At 47.1% G+C, this 25324-nt stretch overlaps 1 protein-coding gene across 2 annotated transcripts in view; it reads left to right on the forward strand.

Moving 5' to 3' along the window:
- The window catches only part of CLPB (ClpB family mitochondrial disaggregase), a 174593-nt gene that overhangs the window by 144715 nt on the left and 4554 nt on the right, over window positions 1–25324 (forward strand). For both annotated transcript variants that reach the window (XM_074304914.1, XM_074304913.1), the window contains 5 exons: window positions 3836–3913; window positions 7725–7780; window positions 14854–14898; window positions 15318–15479; window positions 24671–24827. In XM_074304914.1, coding sequence (XP_074161015.1) covers window positions 3836–3913; window positions 7725–7780; window positions 14854–14898; window positions 15318–15479; window positions 24671–24827 — 498 coding nt within the window. The remainder of the gene's footprint in view (window positions 1–3835; window positions 3914–7724; window positions 7781–14853; window positions 14899–15317; window positions 15480–24670; window positions 24828–25324) is intronic.

Genomic DNA, 25324 nt, shown 5'->3' on the forward strand with positions numbered 1-25324 from the left:
CACCAACTGAGACAGCAAATGGCTGGCAGAACCGAATCTTGTTCTTGAGGGGGATCATCTAGTCCAGGAGTCCTCAATAAGTGCTCGTCCCTCTCAGAATGCAGCACACAAAAGCCTAAGTGTCTTTCTATAACAGCTAGATCCTTAGGGAGTCCCAATGGCCTCAGCTAGAACACAGCTACCCCTTTGCTGAGTGCAAAAGCTGAAGCACTTGCAGAGCTGGGCTATCTAAAGTTGAAGGCATTTCCTACTGAAGAAAAGAGTGACAGGAGGGAGTCAAGAGAGCTGCCTTAAAGTATTTTGAAGGTTTTTAAGAGGAGGAGGAGGAAAAAGAGTAAACTTGCCTTCTTAGTCAGTTTGTCTTCTATAAAATGTATTTCTTCTACCCTCCAGCCAAGCCCTAAGTCTCCCGAAGGCTTGCATCTGAGAGGGCTTTTTTCCCAAAGAAGTCATGTCACAAGCAGGCCAGATAACCTTACTGCTCTCTTCCCCAGGTACTAGACCATGCCCTCGCCCAGTCCCCCTCTCCTCCTGTTTTTCATTGTCAGCCTCTATCTACCCAGCTATCTTTTTTCCTCAGACCTCATTAGAAGTACCCTGGTTGTAATTGCTTAAAGGCTGACATTTCACTGGTTTCACACAAGGCTCCAGTCAAACCATGCTCTCCAATTCAGTGGCATTGACTGCTCAGTGGATTCAGTCTAGAATTTTAAAAAGTTCCTTCAGAGCAGCATTCAGAAGGAAGAAACAGTAGCCTCAAGCAAAGTATGATCTCTCTAGCTTCTGTAGTGTCCTTAACACAGCCAGACAGGAGCCATGTCCTGGTGATCTGAGGCTGGAAGGGCCTTGGAGAGCATCATCCAACTCCACACATTACAGATGAGGAAACTGAGACCTACTCTGTACCTGCTAACCCTTCACCTAAGGACAAGCTCAGCGAAATGAGAAGACACTAAGTTACAGGCCATCAGGTGACTGTTTTGTCTGCAGACATCTCTAAACTATCTCTAAGATGAGGATGTTGAAGCAAAAGTGTCATCTACGTAGATCAAAGGGCACAAACATAAATTGTAGGTCCTTAAAGTATTAAAGAATCCCACTTTCAAATACTTAATAGTGTAGAAAGCAAAAAAGAAACAAGTATTTGTAAAGTCTCATGTCAACTTAACAATGATTCTAGGAAATAGGTGCTATTATTATTATTCTCATTTTAAAGTGAGGCAAAAGTTAAGAAATAACTGCTAAACATCTGAGGCAAAATTCAAACCCAAGTCTTCCTTACCCTTTCAACTGTACCATTTATACATTAAACCTTCAGATCTTTTTCACATGAATAGATGCCCATCTAATTCCTTGTTTTAAAAAAATAAATCATTATTATTATATCTTACTGAGTACAAACAGCCATGGTAGGCTCTAAAGACTGCAAATTGTAAATTCTTAATAACCATTTGTTGAATGAACACAAAGATAAAGGCACAGTTCTCCACCCTGTAAATGACATTGATTTTTTTTTTTTTTTATCCCAAATACATATTGATCATTCAGGGCCCATCATTTTCTCTAGTTATTTCCCATGTAGGAGTCCTTTATCTTTTGATTTCTCTGGTCCTCCAAGCTCAGCCTGGGACATTGGCAGCGCTCAGGGCAGATGCTCTGATTGTGTGGTTTCCTGTGCTTTCCTTCACTCAGAACCCAGTGAGCATCATTCATTGGCCCCACCCTTAGGCTTCCCCCTTCATTGATAAACTTTTGGCCATGTTTTTTGTCTCTTCTTAGAATGCCAAAGTATCCAAGGGAGAGTGATTAAAACAGGGAGAGGATTAGAAATCATCTCATGGGGAAATTGTTTGAAGGATGCTGGAGTTATCTGTCACATGGAAGAGGAAGACTGGGGGCTATGTTTGCTGGCTTCCAGGATCCGAGGGGTACATCTAGAATATGGTCTTCACTGCCAGATTTTAGAAGGCACATTTTCTACAACATGGCCAACATTTGAGTAATGTGGGACCATCTGAGATAATTCCACTTTTGGATAGCTCTGATTCTAGCCACTCTGCTTCTTGAACTCATGTTCTTTGGGGCCAAAAATAGAATGGTTAATCTCTTTGATAGGGCAGTCTTTCAGATGCATAAAGACCCTTATCACATTTTCCCTATGTCTCCTCTAAGCAAAACGTCCTCATTTTTCTTCCACTAGTCCTTAGAGCAGTTAATGAGAAGAAGACAGCATACATACAGGATGCATACAAAGATCAGTTGTAGGGCCTGAAGTAGGGAAGATGTAGGCAGCAGGTTAAGCTGCCCAACGTGGGAGAGAGCCTAGTCTTGTACTGCCTGACCCCAGAGGAAAAAACTAGGAAAGAACAGGGAAGAAAAGTAACATAGAAATACAATTCAGCTCAATATAAGGAAAATTTTCCTAATCATTAGAGTTGTTTCAAAGCAGAACTTGCTGCCTCATGAGGTATTGAATCCCCCATCTCTGAGGGATCAAATAAAATATGTAAAGCCCTTTCTCTAGTATTCAAGCATAGGCTAGATGTTTAGTGTCGTTTAGGACCAAAGAGCCAGATTCTATCTGTGGCTTAAGCCAAGGGTAAGCTTTAAGCTAAGCCCATCACTCGAGTTTTCATTTCCTCATCTGTAAAACAAGAAGATCACAACAGATTGGGCATTGTTAATCCCTTTTTACATCATTTTTCTTCTTTAACATTCTAGGGAAACTTCTCAGAATGTCTTAAAATGCAATCAGTAAAATTCACAGAATTTTAAACAAAACTAATATAGTGAAATAAAGGTGTCGTTTTTGTTTTTTTTTTTTCCTGACCAAGTTCACTGCGCCTCCTGAAATATATTCTATCTCTCTGTGGGTCCACAGACCCCCCCCCCCCAAGTTAAAACCCCAGGGCCCAGTGGTCTCCAAGGTCTCTGACATCTTGTGATCCTGTCAAGGTTTCTGTAGAAGAAATTCCAACACTGGCAAAGAGACTTGACTAGGTCACCTTTAAAGGTCCCTTCCAACACTGAGCTTCCACAACTTTCCTAAGGGCCATGAACAAGAAAAGGCCTTCAGCACTCCCTAAATGCTGTCAGTGGTTTTGCTTGTTCCACCAGCCTCCCTTCCAACCCCAGAGAGGGATGAGGCCGGGTGTGAACAAAGCTGCTCTGCCAGACAGTGCCTTCATTCACTGGGCCTGCCTGGCCCCTCGTCTACCCTGGCCTGGGATTCATTTTTCTAATTCATGTTAATGTAAGACAGCAGTAACTGACTTCTGCCCTGCCATGAAAGAAGGCGGTGTGCTGTAGGAGGAGAACATGAATGTGAATCCCAACTTTACTCCTAATTGTCAAGGTGACCTTAGGCAAGACGTTTCTCCTCTGTGAGCCTCAATTTCCCCAACTATAAAATGAGAGGATTGGGCTAGACAAACTCAGAGTTCCTTTCAGATTTCATCAGCCTGCTCCTCCAATTCTCCCTGGTGCCCCAGCTGAATTGCTCCTGCCCCTCCCAGGCTTCCCCCTCCACCTCCACCCTTTGCCTTCATTCACCATCCACCCGCCTTTCAGTTTCCCTGGCAACGTTGAGTGCTCATCCTGGAAAACTTTATCCGAAATCTGCTCTGGGCAGCTTTCCAAATCCATGCTAACCTGATTAGGTGTCTCTGGGGGCCTTGCTGGCTAATCAAATTAGGCAGCACTAATGGTAGTGAGGACTTTGAGTGGGCACGGAACAGTAAAACATATTGTATACTTAGTGATAATCATCCCGGCTTCTGTGTCATTGATTTATCTGCCTCCCTGCTTACCCCCTTTTCTGTGTGTTTGGCTGCAGCGATCCGGAGGAAGGAGAATGGCTGGTACGACGAGGAACACCCGCTTGTCTTCCTTTTCTTGGGATCATCAGGGATAGGTAAACCAAGCCAGAGATGGAAGAGGGAGCCAACCGGGGGGGGGGGGGGGGGGACCTGCATGGCCAAGGGCAGGAGGGTAGAGACAGACACACACACACACACACACACACACACACACACACACACACACACGCTGCCTTTAACCAGCCGCCTCCTGCCCTGGGGTGCCACTGAAGATGAGGGAAGGAAAGAACAGGATCCAGCCCAACCCCCAGAACTTATCGGGATCAAATCTTTCCAATTCAGCCCAAGTGGATTAAGTGCCTGCCTTACAGAGAGCCCTGTGATCAGGTAGTAAGAGAAATAGGAAGTTTCAGTTTAAAAAAAAGTGGGTCCTGCCTTCGTGGGCCGCACAGTCTGTGCCAGTAAGAACGTCTCCGAGCTCCCACAGAGGCTCACACCTGGGTGGGGCTGAAGACCACCCACCTTTTTTTGGTGAAAGAAGTGCCCACACTAGGAATGGTCTGGGAAGCATCGCAGGGCAGAGCGCAAGGGGGGCTACGGAGGGTTTCAGACAGCGGCAGATAGAGCTGTGATCCCAGTGTTAGTGGGCAAGTTTTCAGATGCGCGCACCTTTATGGAGTCGAGAAGATGTATCAGTACCAGGGATGGGGGAGAAGAGGTGACACTTGACCCGGGGAGGAATTCAGCAGAGAGAGGAAAGGAGGGTGTGTCAGGCAGCAGGAGCAGTGGAAGAAAGGGAATCCAAGTTTCTTTCAGAAGAGTCGTCCAGTTTGACCAGGACAGAGTATTATGGAAGGGAACGCCCACAGGGAACATTTCACCCTTGCCCAGCCTCAGGAGAATTTCCCCCCAACTCCTTTCCAGATAGCTGTGTCCCACGGAAAGCAGAGGGCATGTGCAGCCCCCAGTCTGGCCAGCCCCCAGTCATCCCTCTGGAGGCTGGTGGCTCTGCAGAAAACCCCAGCTGTGCTATCTCAACTCCCCGGCCACCTCCTCTGTGATCAGGAGAGGAGCCCTCTTCCCTTAGGATGAGCCCAGACTGCACCTGTACCTAGAAGCTCCGGCATTCTGACAGTTAAACACAGTGGAAAACAGCCCTTCGGATGGACTGAGAGCTCCACAATTGCCACTGACCGAGTGACTGAGGACCCGAGCCCTGCCCTGGGGCTCTGGGGCTTGTGACAAGCCGCCTCGCAGTCGGGGGCGCGCTGCCTCCCAGACCCACACCAGGGCTGCACGCTGGCGGTGTCCTTAGAGGCCCCCTCACGGCCTGGAGACCATCCCTCCTCCCTCCCCCCGGCCACCTTCCAAGAGGAAACAATAATCCTCTGGGCCACCTGGGCCTTGTCACCTCGGCCAGGGGACAGAGTGCTTTCGGGCTGCTGCCGTGTCCCCTTGTCCTTCCCATCCCCCGCACGCTACCCTCTTGTCCAAAATCAGAGAAACAAGTTCAAGGCCTGCGCCAGACACTAGGCAAGCCGCACCCCCTCTCCTGCTGAGAAGCTCCCCCTGAGTTCCCCCTTGGGGAGCAGAGGAAGGGAATGAACTGAATTCTTCTGTCTCATGTCTCTAAATCCCTCCTGCCAGCTTCCCTCCCGCCTTCCCCATCGTTGTACATTCAAACCTCTGACCTGATGGGATCGGGGCAGGGGGAAGAGCACAGGACAGAGGTGGCCGAGCCGAGGGCTCGGATGGGAACTCTGATACTTAGGGGACCAGCGGCCCAGAGGCTTGGAGCAGCCAGGCCTCAAAACAAGTTTCTTAGGACTTTCAGATTCAAATGAAAGGGTGCCGTAAAGGGCTTCGTGAACCTTAAAAGGCTGTACCGTGTCAGTTATTATTATTATCCTCTGCTTTTATCCTTCAAGTTGCTCCTGTGACAGGGAGCCCTCTCTCCTCCCTCCTGACCACCCACAGCAGTTCCCCACCCTCTCAGACATTTTGACATTTGAAAAGAGGCTCTGGGCTGTGCTTCTCGTCCTCTGATCTGGGTCTGTGTCCCATATCCAGAGCCAGACCGGGGGCTCTCAGAACACGACCTCACACAGGCCTGAGGCCCAGCACTCGTGGGGGCTGACAGCCATCCCCTGCCTCTGAGGATCACAGAAAGTTGTAAACGTCGTGTCCTGGCGGACGAGCCATTCCTTGTGGCCTGACGTCACCCAGCAGGAGAAAGGGCCTGTAGGCAGGGAGCCTTGAGTTCAAATCTGGGTTGTCCTGCTGACTCTCTGGACCTGGAGCAAACCTCTTCTTTCTGAACCCCAATTTCTGAAGCCTCTCTGAAATGAGAGATGTAGACTAGATGTTCTTTAAGGCCCATTCAGACACTGATAGCCTGTGTTTCAACATTCACCTCTTATCTAGGAAGTGTCAATGGTAAACAGAAGGACTGAGATCTGATACGTTGCAGAATCTCTTTCCCTAACAGACGTCAACTCTCAGGTATCAACTTGTGGCTTCTCTACTTGGTGCGTTATCCCATGGTGTGCTTATTAAATTTGGACTGGTTTCCTCGTACTGCCAGCCCGACCTGCTGGCCAGCAGTGTACAGGTCACGTTGAGACTGGCGGAGAAAATCTGACTCGAGAAGAGAAAACCCCTTCTTGGTTGGGCTCCTAAGCCAGAGCCAAAGAATTATGTGAAATTATCTGCCCCCACTGCTTTCCATTGCTGCAGATAACTGAGACCTGACCATGGACCCTTTCCTAATCCAGAGTTCAGACTGCCTCTGAGTGACCACCAAGGAATGGAAACCAGGTCCTGTTGGGGATAGCACTAGGCAGGGGGCACACAATGACACTCCTTAGTAATAGTGGTATAATTTCATTCATCACATTATAGTCTCAGGATTACTGGCAAACATCAGATCCCAAGACTGGGAGAGGAGAAAGGAAAGAGACCTGGGCCCTTTCCTAGCGTAGTTAAGGCTGGGAAAGCAAGCCTCAAAACACCTGCAGGTATGAGGAAGCATACAATTTAGTGTCCAATAAGTATGCAGAGAAGAAAAATTGGAGAAGTTCATATGGAGGTCTCTTGGAATAAGTGGCACTTGAAGGATTAGGGAAGACTTCATTTCTAAGGGATGAAATCCCCATCACTGCCAGGCCCTGAATTTGATTTCTCATTAGGAAGGCCCAGGTAGAAAACGATGGTCCATTACCTCTCTTCTGCCCCAAGCCTAGTAACATGCAGCCTGGATCACCTAGTCTTTCCCTTCTTCAGTTAATCGACATAACTCCAGAAGAATTTTTCTCATGTGAAAGTGTAACTATATCACTCCCTTTCCCAGAAACCTTCAGTGGCTCTCATTTCCTACCTGATAAAATACATTAGCCTACCATTGAAGATCAGCTCCAGTACGATGCTAATCCATCTTTCTAGCCCTATCTCACTATATTAGCTTTCCTCTGCTCTAGTCAAACCATGCGCCTTTTTGTCATGTCTTATCTCCAAAACTTACATTTGCTGTTTTCATCCTCTCTGCAGAAGGGCAGGTATTCTTTGTCTCCTTGCCTCCCCTGTGTCTGCCTTTTGAAATCCTTTACTTACATCATGATCCAGCTCACATCCCATTTCTTCATGAAGCCTTTCCTGAGCCCTTCCCCACCTCCCTCTGAGGGACGTCTCTTGCCTCCAGTCTCTTCCATGATCTGCGTTCTTAGGATCTAACCAAGTTATACAGTCCCTTGCATCCGCTTGTATCTTATTCCCTACTATCCAGTAGTAAGCCCTTTGAGAGCAGGGGCTGTGTCATTCATTTTCTGAGCCTCAGCATTGAACTTTTAAAATTAAGAAATGAAACCTAATTCAAAAGAAATGACCTCTCTCCTTTCCTCTCTCTACTAGGGAAAACGGAACTGGCCAAACAAACAGCCAAGTACATGCACAAGGACGGCAAGAAGGTAAGAGGGGCAAGCCCCCTGAGGGCAGGGCTAAAGCATCTGCCTCTGCAGTGGGTTGTTTTCGCTGCCTCCATTGCCTCAGTAGCCGTCAGGACAGTGGAAAGATCTCTGAAGGAGGAGTCTCAGGGAATGTCTGCCCACAGTTTCTGGTACCATCTTAGTCATTGCCATTCAGCCTTGAACAAATTATTCAGCCTCTCACATTCAGTTTTCTAGACAACCATGTCCCTCCTCGGATTCTGTGATTCCTCATCTGTAAAATGGGGGCATAGTCCCTGCACTGCTAACTTCTAGAGACAGTTGTGAGGTTCAGATGAGATCCCAGATGGGAAAATGTCACTAAGCAAACAGATGGGAAAAGATCCGGAGTCTGGACTGCAAACCCAGTGTGACGATAGCTGAAGGTCTGTCATGTGGAAGAGAAAGTAGACTTGTTGGCCCTAGAGGACAGAACTGAGAACAGTGAACAGAAGCTGGGACAGAATGGATCAAACTGGCCTTTGGTTGGAATCATGATAACTCTTTCTCAGCAGTGGTGTTCCCTCAGGGCTTTCTTTCTACGGAGGTGAGATTTTTACTAGGGACCCTCTAGAGTTCTTTCCAACATAGAAATTTTGTAAAGTGACTGAAAGGTTAACTAAGCCACTGCATAGTAATAGGGTTATCATAATCATAAGATTTTGTCTAAGAATCTATCTTAAAATCATTACTTTAATGCTCTATATAAAATTTGAAGGGATTCCATATTTCACTTCCATCTCCTACTACCAGCTCCTTGGTGACTATTTCTTCCAGAAAACAGTCTGATTTGTTAAATTGTCTCCTTGCTTCTCTGCTTTTCAGACTTAGTAGAATTTCTCCCATCTCTACAGACCTATAAAAGCCAGGCCTTCAGCCCCCTTGCAGAAAAAAGTTACCTGTCTTCAGTGGCCTCCATACCTATAGTAGGTCTCCCATCATCTTTCCTGAGTGCTGGGACTGAATTCTGTTCCCATATCCCAGTTCTCATCATGCCTTTCTCAGAAATCTTCCAAAACTTCCTAGAGTCCACAGTGGGATGGATGAATGTGCACACGCTTTAGTCCATTATTCAAGACCCTCCATTGTCTGGCCCAACCTGTCTCTGGCCTTGTGTCCTCCCTTCAGCCAAAGTAGACAACTTGATGTTCTCCCTTCTCCATTTCCATCTCCAAATCTTTGCACATTCTTTTCTGTGCCTTCCTTCTTTTTTCTCTCTCCTGTCCATCATCTACTGAAGCCTGCCTATCCTTCCAGGTCCATTTCAGTTGCCATTCCCTCCATGAAACCCTCCCTGATCCTCAAGCTGGAAGTGATTCCTTCCTCCTCTGGCCCAGCGAAAGTCGTCTTTCTGTCTTATCCCATTCTGCCAGGCATTGTAATCATCCATGTATGCATCTTCGCCCTTTATTGGACCGTGAATCATGTGAGGGCGAGGATTAGGCCTTCTCCATTTTTGTCTTCCAGTTGGGGTCATGAATTGCTCATCACAGGAAGTGTCTAGGCTTTGACTGGTTGGCCATTTATTGTGGGGATTCCAGTTCAGACAGAATTTGGACTCAATGACCTCCTTGAGATCCCTTATAACTCAAAATTCTGTTAGTTCTATTAACTCAAGCATAAGGCTCTGCACAAAGATAGTTCTCAGTAAATGTTTTTTGAATTGACTTTCTAGTCCTACAGGAAATGTTTTTCATTCAGAGGAGTAATATCAGGAAGAACTGTCATTAGGGTCCCCTTAGGAATGTTTCTATCAAAGCAATCCAACCTGTTTCTCTAATACTCCTCTAACACCTTCCCTCCTTTAGCCCTAACCCGGACAACACCCAGGGACTTTGTGTTTCCATCTTATTCTATATGGAAACTATGGTAGGACTTAAGCCATTGCTCAGGACCCTGCCTTCCCAGTGGTATCAGGATACTTGCTTTTCTACTTAAGTTAATTTTTCATTGCTGGAGGCATTTAAGTGGAGGCTGGCTGACTAATTGTTTGTTTTTTAATTTTGTCTCACTTTGTATTTCTATCCCCAGCATTTTTAATTTAATTTTTAATTTGTTTTTAATCAGCAAAATTTTTTTCTCTCCCTCTCATCACCACCTCTTCTTCCATTGAAAGAAAAAAAAGCAAAACCCTCATCCAAAATAAATGTGTAGTAGTCAAGCAAAATGTTTCTCTCATCGGCTGCGTCCAAGCAATACAAAACTCAGACTGCACCTTTGACCCATTGCTTCTCTGTTCAGGAGGTGGGTGTCATGGTTCTTTGTTAAACCTCTGGCATCATGGATGGGCAGTGTGTTGGTCAGGGTTCTTAAGTCTTCTAAAGTTATTTGTCATTACAGTGGTGTTTTTAATGAAAAAAAAAAAAGTTCTCCTGGTTCTATTCACTTTCCTCCACATTTGTTTATACAAGCTTTCCCAGGTTTTTTCTAAAACCATCCTCTTCATCATTTCTTACAGGACCGTAGCACCCAACTTTACATTCCCAAATTGTAATTAGTCTCCACTTCTTTGTCACCACAAAAAGCTCAGTATCAGTACAGCTTGAATTGGATTTCTTCTGAGGTTTTCACCAGCTCCACCAGAGGCTTTGTGCCATTCATGGCCTAGCACCTGTATCAGGCCCTGGTCTCTCTTTTTCAAATGAATAATTTTCCTAACAACTCTGTGAGCCTACAGGTAGCACAAGTATAACAGTATCCCTGTTTTACAGATGAGCAAACTGATCAAAAAGGTGAAGCCACAATTACATAGCTAATACATTCCAGAGCTGGGCTACCTACCTCAAATCCAGCATTCTTTTCATCACTTTTCCTTACTGTCTTCCCCCATCCCAATTCAGGGCCCACATTTTGCTTCTATGGCCACAGTACCTCATGCACCTACCCCATCCCCCATGGCTTTCTAGGCATTGATTCAGTAGCCAGCCTGTCAGTCCCCTGTCCCAGAAGAACTAAGCCGAGCACAGAACCCTATTCCCAGCACGCTCTCCTCTCCAGGCCCCTGCTCTCCAGTTCTCCCCCCTCAGCAAATCCCAGAGCAGACCACGTGGCAGCAGGGGCACTATGTGTCATGTTAATATGATAGTCCGCACAGATAGCTTGCTGAAAGACAATTAATCAGGTTGGCAGCAATTCCGACAATTAGCACTCAGGAAAGGGTCATAAACTAAGCAGACTATTAGGAGAGATGCAGTTAGAGGCAGGAACCTGACTGATTAGGGGTGAAGGATTCTTGGTCGTTTCATTTTAATACTGTCAGAAAGGTTAATATTTAATTACAAATTATAATCTTATCTGGTCTGTTTTCATACATCTTCATACGTGCAGCGCTGAAAATCAAAATAACTACAGATTTGCTGACACAGAGCAGGGTTTGTTAGCGTGCTCATTGGGTAAAAGGATTTTCCCTATTAGAATGTTTCTGTAGGCAGCTGAGTCAAGCCCTTGTTGGGTATCATGAAAAGAGGTCTAGTCGCTTCTCTTTGCATCATACCTTCCCCAGAGAATAATCATAACACGATTGATACAGTCCTGTGAAGTGTGTTGAATATGTGCTATTAGCTCTACTTTACAGATGAGCAAACTGAGGCCCAGAGAGATAAAAGTCACTCCCTGGGGTCACATGCTATGGCTACATCAATGGCAGCCCTAGCTGGAACCCAGGACCAGTAACTTTTACTTCATTATCTATTTTTTACAACAGTCCCACATCAGAGGTCAGTTTTAGCCTTGTAGCAAAACTGACCCCGTCTCACAGTATTGTCCACTGGGGGACCAGAGGTCTGACAGAGCTGGCCTTGTCTTATTATTGATTTTTAAGACTCTTAGGACTATATAAGTTCAAAATAATACAAACCAAATGCATTACATCGAGGTATTGGCTATCACAGAAATCTGGTCACACGGCACACGTGTAAGAGAAGTTTTTCCGGTGGTCACTGGAGCCTGAGGGATCTTAGGTCTTCCGGAATGGTGAGGATGACGATGATGACATTGATAAGAGCTCTCTGAAGAAGAGCCCTGAGGAGCCAAAGCCCCTGGGTTCCAATCCTGCCGCTGCTTTATTAGCTGGGTGACTTTGGCCAAGTTATTCTGCAGCTCTAGGCCTCATTCCTCATCTGAAAAGGGTTCTTGGTCTTCCTGGCCCCTTCCCCTACAGAATCCTGCAGACTCCCATTTAGCATTCTGAGGTTTTTACCTCCAATACCTGTGTAGTGCAGACTGTGTTAGCACTTGACAGGCAACTCAGAGCCAAGACCCACGACTCAGGCTCAAAACACTCTGATGCCCCTCTGCACGACAGAAGCCATGAGGTCACAGGGGGTCACAGAGACCTGAGCCCTACCCTACACACTTACCACGCAAACTACTTCACCACTGTCTGCCTCAGTTTCCTGGTATGTAAAATGGGAATATTACTCATACCTACCTCTTCCTCCGTTGCTGTATCAGATCAAGTAATATAGAATCTGACATAGTGTAGTAGGTCCCTAATAAATGTTTTTTGATTAATTGATATATGTAAAGCACTTTGCAGATGTTAAAAGTACTCTTGTAAGTTCTGGCTGTTAGCATAAGCAACACTCTCCATTCTCCATTCTTCTAAGTGACTTTCTCTCCTTTGATAGAGAGAGTCTTGGACTGGAAGTCAAAAGGACTAGGACCTGAGTAACAGCTTTTCCCAATTATTCCACGCGTGACTTTTTTGGCCAAGTGCTTTCACTTCTCCAGGACTTTGTTTTCTTCTCTCAGAGATGGGGAAGCACATGGCTTGCCCACATTGAGGGGAGATTATTTCCATCCCCATTTATTGTTTGTCTTTAAATCTCAATCATACCTCTGCTAGCACAGGCCTGCTGCCATATTGAGGAGCCTGAGGCAATAATCCTAATATCAGGGCCCAGGATTTCTATAACACATGTATGCAAAAGGCCCTCTTCCAGGTCTGAGGTGACTCTCTGCTCCCTGATGTGCCTTGGCTAAGAGTTCATTGTTCTTCAGGGTCCACCTGGAACAGGTCCAGGAGAAAAGGGAACAGAATGAGGCGTCTGGAGGCGCAGTCAGTGAAGATCTGTGAAAGGAGGCAGAGGTCCCAAACATGGCAGTTTTACGCCCGGCACCAAGGATCTCTGCCCACCGGAACACTGTTTCCAGTGCCCTCTCATCTCTACCTTCAGCTTTACTAACTAGACTTTAACTTTACTTCCAAACCCCAAAATAAACCTCTTTTATCAATTTAAAAAAAAAAAAAAAAAATCTGTGAAAGGAACTGGAGATAATTTTACCTGGAGAATAAAAGACGAGAAGGTCATGATACCCATGCTCAAACATTGCAAGGATTACCCAGTGGAAGAGGGCCTTAAAAGCCAGAATAAGGAACAGGCAGGGGAGTCGTAGCAGGTTAATTAATATTCCCTGTAAGGAAGCATCTCCTAATTAAATGAGAGCCGTCTCAAGGAAGAAGGTGGTAGTGAGTTCCTTATTTTTCTGAGTTTCAAGAGGAGGCTAGATGACGTCTGTAAGGAGTGAAATAGAGAGGATTCATGCTTTGGGTAGAACATGAGTCAGATGCTCCAGCCATGAGAGTCTGTGCTTCTCTTTAAGGCACTTGGAAAGAACATTAAAACCCACATCTTGTGAATCCCAGGCACATCAGCTGCTGCCTCCTCTCCCAGCCAGCATCCGATTCTGCTCCAAAGGGACTCGTGTCCTTAACCTCTGCACAGACCTTTACTGTTGTGCTGTTCTAGAAAATCTGACCACTGAGCTGAGCAAGCGGTGAAATGGGAATGCAGATCTTTCTTTAAAAGGCCCCATCTATCCCTGCCCCTTTCCCTCCCTCCCTACTTTCAACATGAGATCACTGACGCCTTCTGAGAAAATCAAGGCAAGACTCCCAGGAAGAAGTAGCATTTAACCTGGGCCTTCTGAGAGGACCAGAAATACCAAAGGGAGGACATGGCCAGATACAGGGATTGGCCTGAGCAAAAACTAAAACGCGTCTGCCAGCACATTGTGCTTTGTCCTTTGGGGCTGGAAAGTAGTCTGTAGGGGAGAGAAATGAGTGGGGGCCAAGCCAGAATCTGAGCGACAAAAAGTACTAAAGCATTTTAGATGTGGGACTGTTGTTGTTCAGTCCGACCCTTCATGATGCTCCCCCTCCCCCCCTTGAGGCTTGCTTGGCAAGATACTGGCGGGTTTGCCATTTCTTTCTCCAGCTCATTTTACAAGTGATGGACTGAGGCAGACAGGACGAAGTGACTTGCTTAAAGTCATAGCTAGTAATGTCCGCGAATGAATTTTACTCCGTTCTATCTGACTCTAGTCCCAGCTTTCTATCCACTGTGCACTTACCTGATCGCCTGCCTTGGTGAGCAGCAGTTGGAGTCCAGCTGTGGTCATTTAACATAGATTTGTAATACAGGATTTTTTTGTGACTCTCCATTAGTGTCCAGTAACCCTGGGGCAAGAGGAATAGGATCAGAGTTATAAAATTAGAGGCAGGCCACTTTGTCCAGTGCCTTACAGATAAGGAAGCTAAGGGCTCTTTCTACTCTACTAGGTTTAGGTTATAAAGCATAAAGGACCTAAAATCTTTCTTAGCTCAATGTTTCCATTTGAAGGAAACTGAGTCCCCGGGCAGAAGTGACTTGACCAGGGTTATACAGAGAATGGTGACTGAATCAGGACTGGAAGCCACGTTCAGACTCTCAGTCCCTGCTGACTCTCCTCCTTTAGCCTCCTGCCCCGAGCCCTGGGAGAGCCTGGTGAAGGGATTTCTTAGGCATGCAGCCCCTGGAAGGCGGTGCCTGGGTGTTTACAAAACACACTCTGCCCAGCAACTCTAGGAAGTTCATCTCCAGAGTTATTCTCCTCATTTTGCAGAGGAAACTGAAGTTCACAATAGTTGATGGATTTGCCCAGGATCGCCAGGTCTCTTGATGTCAAAACCATTCCTTAGGGGGAGTGGGTGTTAAATGGAAGGTGGAGCCCTGAGGAAACACCTCTCGTGCCCTGTCTGCCTAACGCTCTGTGTGCTCTCTGGTTTGGTGCAGGGCTTCATTCGGCTGGACATGTCAGAGTTCCAGGAGAGACATGAGGTGAGTGTGGGGCCCGGCCAGGGAAGCAGCAGGGGGCGTCAGACAGGAAGGGGAGCCCACTCAAGGAAAGACTGCTCACAGGCCTTTCTCCCCTTGGGCCTTTGTATTCCTCTGTGCCCAAAGCATCAAATTAATTCCAAACATCCACAAACCCAAAGTTCATCCTATAACTTAGTAGCTAAAGCAAGCCAGTTATACGGGGAGGGAGCAGAAAAGGCCAGTATCTGGAGGGAAGCTGCATTCGCTGACCACTCAGCTCCTTGGGGGGGGGGGGGGGGAGTTTCTGGGCTCTCATTTCTGTTAGTGACTTTCTGGGTTGGACCCCTTGGGGCACCTTTCCCCTTTGCTTTGGACACTTCAGATACCGACGCTATCTGTGGTGCCCGGCAGTGATTGTCTCGGGTTTCTCTCCCTGCCAGGTGGCCAAGTTCATCGGCTCCCCACCCGGCTACATTGGCCATGAGGAAGGGGGCCAGCTGACCAAAAAGCTGAAGCAGTGCCCCAATGCTGTGGTGCTCTTCGACGAGGTGGACAAAGCGCACCCAGACGTCCTCACCATCATGCTGCAGCTGTTCGATGAGGTGAGACCTGAGGCGAAAGGGGGGGGTTGGAGGGCAGGGGCGGGAAGGAGGAAGGACTTAATGGCAGGGCCCCCGTCAGGTGCCCCGGGCCAGTGTTGAAGCCTAAAGTGAAGCACCTTCTCTTAGGTCTTGGGAGGGAATCGCCGAAGTTGGAGACAGCACAACTTTGTGTTACCTCTGTTTAACACACGGAGACGCTGAGGTCCAGAGAGGTCAGGGGAGCCGCCCAAGTCATGTAGAGACCATATTAAACCTCCACCCAAGGTTGCACCTGCTGTGCCCCACATGGAAATAATTGCCTCCGATTCTTGTGCCTCATAAATAGGGTTTGGGGGCCTGCTGTGCCAGGAACCCCTCTTATGAAGGGATTTAAATGCCAAACGATGGGTCCGTATCTTTCCCTCATGGGAATGGGGAGCTATTGAGGTCAGAGCTGAGCTTTAGAAATAGTGTGAGAAGAACGGAATGGAAAAGGGATTAGGGCTTTCGCCCTCCTAAGGGAGCGCTTTGTTACCACCATGACTACCTGACCACACTCCCCATCCTAGATTCCTGGGTTCTAGCCCCAACCTCCTCCTGGCTTTCCGTGAGTGACTGGGCCAGATTCAACACGCCAGAAGTGAGAAGGAGCATCCGGGCTAAGGCGTCAGCGCCTGTGCAGTGGGGAGCTGCCAGGCTGTGGGGTCCTCCCTCTCAGTAATGGAGGCAACTGCGGCCCAGCTCTGCTCTGCTGGGGGGGCTGCTCAGGGCAGCTTGAATCTGCATCTTTAATTCACAGAGAGTATTTAGCAGTTTACATAAAGCTGTCCCAGTAACAACCCTGTGAGGAAGAAGATGAAATTATGGTCTCTGTCTTACAGAGCATGAAACAACTACTCAGCCTGGTTAAGTGCCTTGCCTCAGGTCTGAGCTCAGAAGGGGCATCCCTGTAATTTGAACTCGGGTCCTTGGGCTCCAAGTCCAACATTCTTTCCACATCGTGGTACCTCACGTAACCCTGCGGTTATCTGTGGTATTTAATGAGTCTGCTTGTTAAAATATTCTTCCTGGTCCCCAGGCCATTGCCAGCATGGGCAGAGCCACTCCTGGCAGTGAGAGCATCCCCCTCCCCCCATGATTTCTCCTTGGGAGTGTGGGGGAGAGGGGATTCCTGTTCAAGCACAGCTCTGGGCCCAGTGGTCCTTCCTAATCTGATATTATTCTGTGCTTTTGTCAGTTCCCTCTAAGCCCCTCCTGGGACAACAGGAATGGTTGTCCTTGTTTTACAGAGGGTGAAACAGAGGCCCAGAGAAGGGAAATGGCCCTGACAGTCGCATCAGTTTGTGGCAGAATGGGAATTTGGGCCAGATCTTGTATCCTCTTCCTGCTGCCCCCGGAGACAAGCTGCAGCTGGCCTCCCCCTGCCTGACTCGGGACGCGGACTCTCCCAGCCATGTCTCTGGGATGTCCACCCTTCCCCCCTCCCCCAGGAGGCCGGGCCACAGGTCAGGGAGGGAGTCCACCTGCAGCCTCCTCTCTGGCTCTCCAGAGAAAAGAGGGGGGCACTGGGGCAAAGGCAGCTGCCAAAGAAGAGGCTGCTCCTACAGCTGGTGGCTGAAATACAATTAGCCAATTAGTGTTCTTGGTGTGAAATACAATTAGTGTGGACACATAGAACTCCTCCCAGCCTTCCTGGGCAGCTCCCTCAGGCCGTTCTCCTGGTTTTGCGAGCCCCCATGGCCTGTGCACAATTCTGGGTATTCCCCTTCCCTCTCTGTGACCAAAGCCATCCTCAAGGGAGGTGTGGGGGCCCGGGGTAAGGCTCTGATTCACACGCAGCCTCTGACCCTGACCACCTGGGGACCTTGGGCCAGCCACTTCCTTTCCTCTGCCTCAGTTTCCTCAGCTGTAACCGGAAAGGTTAGACCACAAGCCTCTGCGACCCCTCCCGGCTCTCATTAGATGAGCCTTTGACAGACCGGGATGGCTGAAGTGGCATTCATACCCAGGACTCCGAAGCCAAATTCATGGCTTTTTATCTTCGCCACCATCAAGGGAGATAATAAATGTTAAGCATTTGTAATGGTGAATCCTATATAAATACGAGCAATTCCTCAAGGCTCTCTTTGTGGGGTGGGAGTGTCAGGCAGAAATGGGCCTAGCCTGACCCAGGGCTGCTAAGGAACCTTTTTCCTGCCCCGACCTCAACCCCCCCTTCCCTTTAAGGATTAATATCACAATTGTTTCTTGCATAGATCACCGCCCAGCAGCTCAATGTGAAATCAATTCCTGCCGCGTAGGTTTGACAGGCCAATAACCTCAGTGCTCGTCGCCAGCCCCCACCAGGATTTGTGTCCTCGGCTGGGTAGGCAGACAGCCCCCGGGACTGGGACGGATGGGGCCCGGGCTGTTTGTTTGGGTGGTTTTTTTTTTTATTGCCCAGGAAAATGAGTCTTCGCAAAGGTTCCCATGTCAGCTGCTACAGGAACATTAGGAGCGGTGAACATCACCCCTTGGAGCCGTCACACGGCACCTGCGCCCCCTCCCAGCCCGGCACAGTGGCGGGCTCTGTCTGCCGCTCTCCCAAGCTCTTAAAATGAAATTGCTACTTGGTTATTGCTCCGGCCAGAGCCAGAGGGCTGTGACCTTTCTGGGCAAGCAAGGGGACTCTGCAGAGAGTTGGGGGCACATAGATAGCTCCCTTCCCTTGGGAAACAGGAAGGGCTTTCAAGGGTGGCCACAGTCGGTATGACAACCGTAATTACCTCTACGGCACTCTCAGAGAGTGCATTCTCCACAGCATCCCTTACACAAGTGGATGTCAAAGTAACTGTCCCCCTTATAGAGATGAGGAAACTGAGGCTCAAGGAGGTGACGTTATGCCAGTCTCCAAGTTGGGAGAAATGTGGGGTTGAATCTAGAACTTCCCGCTATAACACCTCTGACAGAACAGTCCAGTCTCTGGAAGAAGACGTCCAGGGAGGGGTCACTATGTCCTAAGGCCTTGTTTCGGACTCTTGGAAAGCTCTTATGTTAGGAAGACCCCACCACCACCCCCCCATTGATGCCTGACCTAAATCTGTTCCTCTGTGACTTTAGCCCTGTATCAAGCAGAAGATTCCTTGGCCCTCTTTCACATGACAGCTCATCCCTGGGCTGTCTCACTAGAGGCTTCCCTCTTAAGTGGGCACCAGCTCCTTTCTGAGTTTCTTAGTCCAGCCAATCATCAAGTTCCTTATCCACCCAGCTACCCTTTCATCTCATCTTTCTCTAAGCCTGGCATGGGAGGGACTCTCAGGCCCTCCACTGACACATAGGACTCCTGTGTGCCATCCTGTGTCTGGGACGTGCCCTCACGTGCCAGTCTAGCAGCACTGCCCGAGAAGGAAAGGAGCAAGGTTAGTGTGGCAGGTAAATCTGTTCTTGCTGAAACCCTGCTGGCTCTGAGGGCTCATTTCTCCTCTAAAGGCTCCACGAAGCTGGAGTCAAGCTTACCAGCCTCCGTGCTTCCCTTATTCCATTTTTTGCGAGCTGATATATTTGCCATCTTCATTCCTGCAGCACAGCCTCACACTCCATAGTCTCTCAAAAACCTCACCAATCATAGTGGAATTAAGTGCTTGAGTCAGTCCTAGCCGCAACCAGGGGCAAAGCACTCACTGTTTTTTGTTTTGTTTTTTGTTTTTTGGTTTTTTTTGAGGAGGAAAGGGGGTGGAAGCTGGCAATCAGGGTTAAGTGACCTTGCCCAGGGTCACACAGTAATCGTCTGAGGCAGGATCTAAACTCACTTCCTCCTGACTCCAGGGATGATTCTCTATTCACTGAGTCATCTAGCTACCCCCAATCACTTTACCTCTCTGGACCCCAGTTTTCTTTCTTATCTGTAAAATAAAGATAGCAATAAATCCCTGTTAGTACTGAGCTCACAGAGTGATTTTCAGGATCAAGTGAAAAATTATTTGTAAAGTGCTTTATAAATGGTCCTCGGATAGAGTTCATTCACACCTGGTGACCTTACTGGCACCAAGGGAAATTACATGCTTTTCTCATCACCTCACTTATTTGGGGTTTTACCTCCCTATTAACTGTTGTTATGATATTCTTAATGGCCAAAAAAGCTTAAATAAAATAAGAGTCATATAGTTCTTCATTTTCACAGTCTATCCCACCCTTTGAATTGGTCCTGTCTCTTCTTTGGTGGTCTTCTGATCTCCAGCATAATTTTTAAAAGCCTCTTTTGTTGCCATCACTATCATTGCCAGCCTCGATTCACCTTGCATTTTATTGATCCTGACATGTTTTTATAGGGACCTACAAGATTTTGTATTCATTCTTCATTAACTGGCCTTGCTTCCATTTTCTGTCCATGACTTTTTGAAATCTCAATTTGTCAGAGTTCCCTCTGCATCCACATCAGCCTTTTGGAGGATTCCCCTTAGTTTTCCTCTTTGAAATGGTTCTGAAATGGTTATCAATAGTTATAATAGTGAAATGGTTATCAAGAGCTTCTGGTCCATTTTGGACTTACTCTGCTTGTAGAATTTTAGACCACAAGCTTCTTTCTACCCTTTCTCTGAACGCTAATATCTAAGGTACACATGATCCCAGCTTTCTTTGCCTTCTCTATCATGAATTCTAAGCTAGAGTAAATGCTTCTTTGCAGAGCTACCATCGTTTTTGAATCAGCAATCAGTTCTTCCCTGTAGGTTAGAATGATGTTCAGAAATGAAATTCAACATTTTCTGAAAATTACCTATATTTCAATAGTGGGATCCTGACACAAAGGCCAGTACTCCAGCATATTGCACAGCGTACTATCTCCCTGCCTGCCCATTTTCAGATCTCCTCAGACTTGGATTCCTCATTTCCTCTGGGCATGGATAACAGAATGCCTGAAAACCTGCAAGACACCAGAGAAGCCCACTGAGTCCAACTATTTTTCAGAGAAAGAAAAATGATCCACACCAAGGGGAAAAAAAGACTTCCTACAAAACATAGCAAGTTAGTAGCAAGGCCAGGGCTAGAACTCCAATCTCCTGACACCTCAGGGCTCTTTCAGTGCAAATGAGAGGTCTTGTTTTTCCAAATTTTCTTTTTCCATGGGCCTCAAAGTATCATGAAGTCTCCCCGCACCAAAGTAAAAAAGGGGCAGACCAGCATCTAGATACCTCGGTGTCCGACTTTGTCTAACTCCTCCCCACCCCCCTTCCCTGTGAAAGTTCCATCCAGGTGGCAGAGAAACCCTTATGAACGTGATTGTTCCACCAGCACAGGAAGCAAACATAAAACATAGTCCATATATGCCTCAATATTCTAAGATTCTGGGGCAGGGAGGGGATTCCCTCCACCAGTGCAGATGGAAACCCTCTACATCTTAGTAGCCAGCCGCCAAGAATTATTGTGGTCAATGCAGCCAAGCTGGCAATGAGCTTCTCTGCAGCTTGAGAAAACCCAGCAGAGCTTGCCCTCTGGTTACCCAGGGTTACTGTGAAGTTTATAGTAGAATGTGAGCAGACAAGCACGCCCATGAAAAGAACTGTTTAAAACAAAATATGTTACTCCTAGAACTAGGCAGTAGAACAGAGAATGTCAGAAGTAAGGAGACTTCTGGAGCTGGAAGGGATCTTCAGCCATCTAACCCCACACCTTAATTTTACAAAAGAAAATTCCAAGATCAGAAAGGGCAAAGACCTTGTTTCAGAACCCCCCAATCACCAGCCCGGCCAAGTCCAGAATGACTCCATGTAAGCACCCAAAGTGAATGTGATTCCATCCAAGAACGTTGCTTATGGCCAGCATGTATCAGATAATAGGTTTTGGCGCCAGGGTAAAGGCAGCTCTTGGTCTTTGGGAGCTCATAGTCTTCTTGGGAGTAGAGCAGAGGACACATGATGAACAATGCAGGGTGGAATCTGGTGCAGTGAAGGAGGAATCCAGAAATTATCTCGGAGGAAATAAATGTAAGGCAAACAAGACCAACCTCAGCCATGGAAGCAAAGGCTACACAGAGGAGGTAACAGCCAAGTTTGATCTTGAAGGAAGGATTTCCAAGGAGATATGAGGAGATATTGCGATCAAGACATGAAGAAGTAAATGCATGGTTCATTGACGGGAACATACAGAGAAAGGAAAGCGTCGGGCAGCAGCCTGCCGAAGTCCAAGCAGAGTGATTGATGGAAAATAAGACCAAAAGGGAAAGCTGAAGCCAAGTTGGACCTCCTTTGTATGTCAGCTAGCATTCAATAGGGAGATGTCCACCCCCACATGGGGTTTTCTGTGCAGATAAAGAATCCGAGGTGAACAGCCGAGTGACTTGTCCAGGGTCTCACAGCTAGTGCCTGAGGACTGCTCTGTGCTGCCCCAACAGAGCGAGATGAAAAGAGTTTGAATGCTATGGTGAGATTAGTTTGTTTTGTTTTTAATAGTTTTTATTTACCAGATATATGCACGGGTAATTGTACAACATTGACAATTGCCAAACCTTTTGTTCTAATTTTTCCCCTCTTCTCCCCCTCCCAGATGGCAGGTTGACCAATACATGTTAAATATGTTAGAGTATAAATTAAATACAATATATATATATATATAGCCAAACAGTTATTTTGCTGTACATAAAGAATTGGACTTTGAAATAGTGTACAATTAGCCTGTGAAGGAAACCCAAAATGCAGGCGGACAAAATTGGAGGGATTTGGAATTCTATGTCGTGGTTCATAGTCATCTCCCAGAGTTCTTTCGCTGGGTTTAGCTGGTTCAATTCATTTATTGGAGCTGATTTGGTTCATCTCATTGTTGAAGAGGGCCACGTCCATCAGAATTGATCATCGTATAATCTTGTTGTTGCCATGTTTAATGATCTCCTCGTTCTGCTCATTTCACTCAGCATCAGTCCATGTAAGTCTCTCCAAGCCTCTCTGTATTCCTCCTATTGGCCATTTCTTAGAGAACAATAATATTCCATAACATTCATATACCACAATTTATTCAGCCATTCTCCAATTGATGGGCATCCACTCAGTTTCCAGTTTCTGGCCACTACAAAGATTCTGCCACAAACATTCTGGCACATACAGGTCCCTTTCCCTTCTTTAAGGTGAGATTAGTTTATTAAGCACTCTTTGTATGCCTGGTACTAGACTAAGAATTAGAAATACTAGCAAAAACAGAAAGAAAGACATTTATATTCTAATAAGGAAAACTACACATAAATGGGAGCTGGAAAACCCCTCTCTGATGGTAGAACAACTTAATGGGGAGCCCGAAGTCTCTGGGGGAGCCAGGAAAGCTTATTGGCCTGGGCACTTCCTGAAAATATAAATATAATAGATCAAGAGGATCTCAGTCTTTGGAAAGAGGACAAGAAGCAGAGGAATCTTTCAAAATGAGAAGAACGACCAGCTTGGTTCTCACCTCTACCTTGGAGAAGCCTCAGATACCCCTTCCACAAGCAGCCAGGTTGATTTCCTCCCCACCCCTCCACTGCAGGAGTGCAACTCCAGGGAATCCTTCCCAATCTCCTATGTACTCAGCTCCTGTCTTTTTATATATTTATCTATGTATGTTTGCATATATCCTTATCTCCACCTTTAGAGTTAGGATTATTCCATTATTTAATTCTGTATCACTAGTACTTAGTATACTTAGTCTTTGTTGATTGATTGGTTGGTTGAAAAGAGATGAAGGCTAAATGAACACTGCCATGGTACGGAAAAGGAAAGGACGGATAGCTAAGGGTTTTTTGCCTCTCTGGAGAGACAGCCTCTGGTTGCAGAGATCTGCATGCGAGGGAGTAGAAGAGAGCGCTCCTCGCCTCAGAGGAAAAGACAGCGGCACCATTAAGATTGGCAATAAGATGGGAGGAGAGAGAGGTTTGGGTAGCAACAAAATGAGTTCTGTGTCTGACCCATTGAGTTTGAGGCTACAGGGGGACATCCCAGAGGATATAGCCTTTAGACAATTTGAAATGTGAGACCTAAAGCTGGAGAGAGAATTGTAAGTCATCTACATAAAGGTGCTCATTGAAACCATGAAACCAAATAGACTCAGGCCAGAAGAGCAAAAAATAGGGCTTGGGCGTCACCTCACAGATTCATTCAGCCTTCCATCTCTGGACGGCTGACCCTCCTCCTGATATGGAGTCCCAGCCGGCCTGTCCTTCCCAGGCAGCGTCAGGAAAGGCAAGTTTCTCTTCCTGTGGGGCTAAGAAGGAACAGTCTTACATGGGGGGAAAGGGATAGATGGTTTTAGATAATTGGGTATGTTTCCAGGTATCTGCATCTTAACCTTTAGGTAATAGAACTTTAAATTTTAAAAATTCATGTTTCAATAATGTGAATTTTTTTTCATTCTATAAGTATTTTATCAGAGCGTCAGCCCATCCTAAACTCTGATGGGAAGACAGAAGAATAAGACCTTGTCCCTGCTCTGAGTGCTCACTGTCTAGTAAGGGAGATAACAGTCGGATGACCACACTATTAGGCAGAGAACAGCAAGAGCCATTGGAGAGGCAGGCCTTGAGCGGGGCTCGGGAGATGCAGAGCTCCCTCCCGGCCCAGGTGTGGGGGAGAGCAGGAAGGTCTTCTTGAACAAGCTCGATGCGGGGGAGCCCCAAGGCAGAGGCAGAAGATGACTGGGCCAGTGCTCTGTCTCCCCACTCAGGCTCGTGTTGGGCTGTCCCTTCTTCTGCCATTCATCCCAGCTCACCCCCCCCCCATGTTTTCTTTCTGGGATCCTGGCGCCTAAAGTTACTGCCAGATAATGGGGCTTTACTATCATTTTCTATGATCCTGTAATGACCTGAAAGCCAATGTTTGTGTTTTCATTTCTGCATCGGGAGTTCGTGCCTGTAATTAGTTCTGGCTACTTCAGCCCTGGGGGAGCCTCTAATCTGCCAGGGCACCCAGGACCTCAGGCAGTACCTAGTTAAATAGGTGTGAGCAGAGAGGCAAGGAGCAGCCACAGTCCTGGCATACAGTAGACATTTAATTATTGCTTGTTAATGGTGGGTGGGAGCGGCATCCATCCATCAGGATTGTGGGGTTTCTAAAGGGATTAGTCACCCTGACCTGGTGTATTAGGCTGACAAAGCTTTCTGGCAAAGATGAATATTGGGGGATATAAAGTAAGCCTCAGTGAAGGGTCAGAAATGAATGCCTGGCCCACTTGAGGGTCCCCCTAACCTGTGGCCTTTGGGGTGGGGCTTGCTGCCACAGGGCCGCCTGACAGATGGGAAAGGGAAGACCATTGACTGCAAGGATGCCATCTTCATCATGACATCCAACGTGGCCAGTGAGGAGATCGCCCAGCATGCCTTGCAGCTACGCCAAGAAGCCCTGGAGCTTAGCCGAAATAGACTTGCTGAGAATCTTGGTAAGGGCTGGGGGCAGTGGGCAGTGGGAGCAGAGTCTCCATCTATTCTTTCCTAGGTCTTCCCTGGAGCCTGAGAATCCAGAGGGGGCTCATTAGGCAAGAAACAAAGGAGATAATTAAGCAAGTATTGGGCAGAACAGCTATAAACATGCAGAGCATTATTCTAGGCACCATGGAGGGACACAAAATAATTCCTGGAGAAAGGCCAATGTGGGCCCTTTGAAGATTGTTATTCTTGAGGATTACTGATGCCCATGATTTAGCTCAGGCACTCAGTCCAAAAGGACTGACACACCTCCATGTAAAAGGGGCGAGGAGGAGAGACATGGCTCTTGTTGTCAGGGAGACCCTGGATTAAGGGAGACGAGAAGGACAAATAAAATCAACAGAAACAAAAGTGCAGTTCGGCCTCCAACGCTTCTTCAGTGATGCCCGTGATCATTGAGAGGCAGGATTGAGTAAGAGATTGGCCAGGGCAGGACTGCTATGAGGAATGA

This window comes from Sminthopsis crassicaudata, chromosome 3 (genome assembly GCF_048593235.1).
Source record: "Sminthopsis crassicaudata isolate SCR6 chromosome 3, ASM4859323v1, whole genome shotgun sequence".
Classification (NCBI taxonomy): Eukaryota; Metazoa; Chordata; class Mammalia; order Dasyuromorphia; family Dasyuridae; genus Sminthopsis; species Sminthopsis crassicaudata.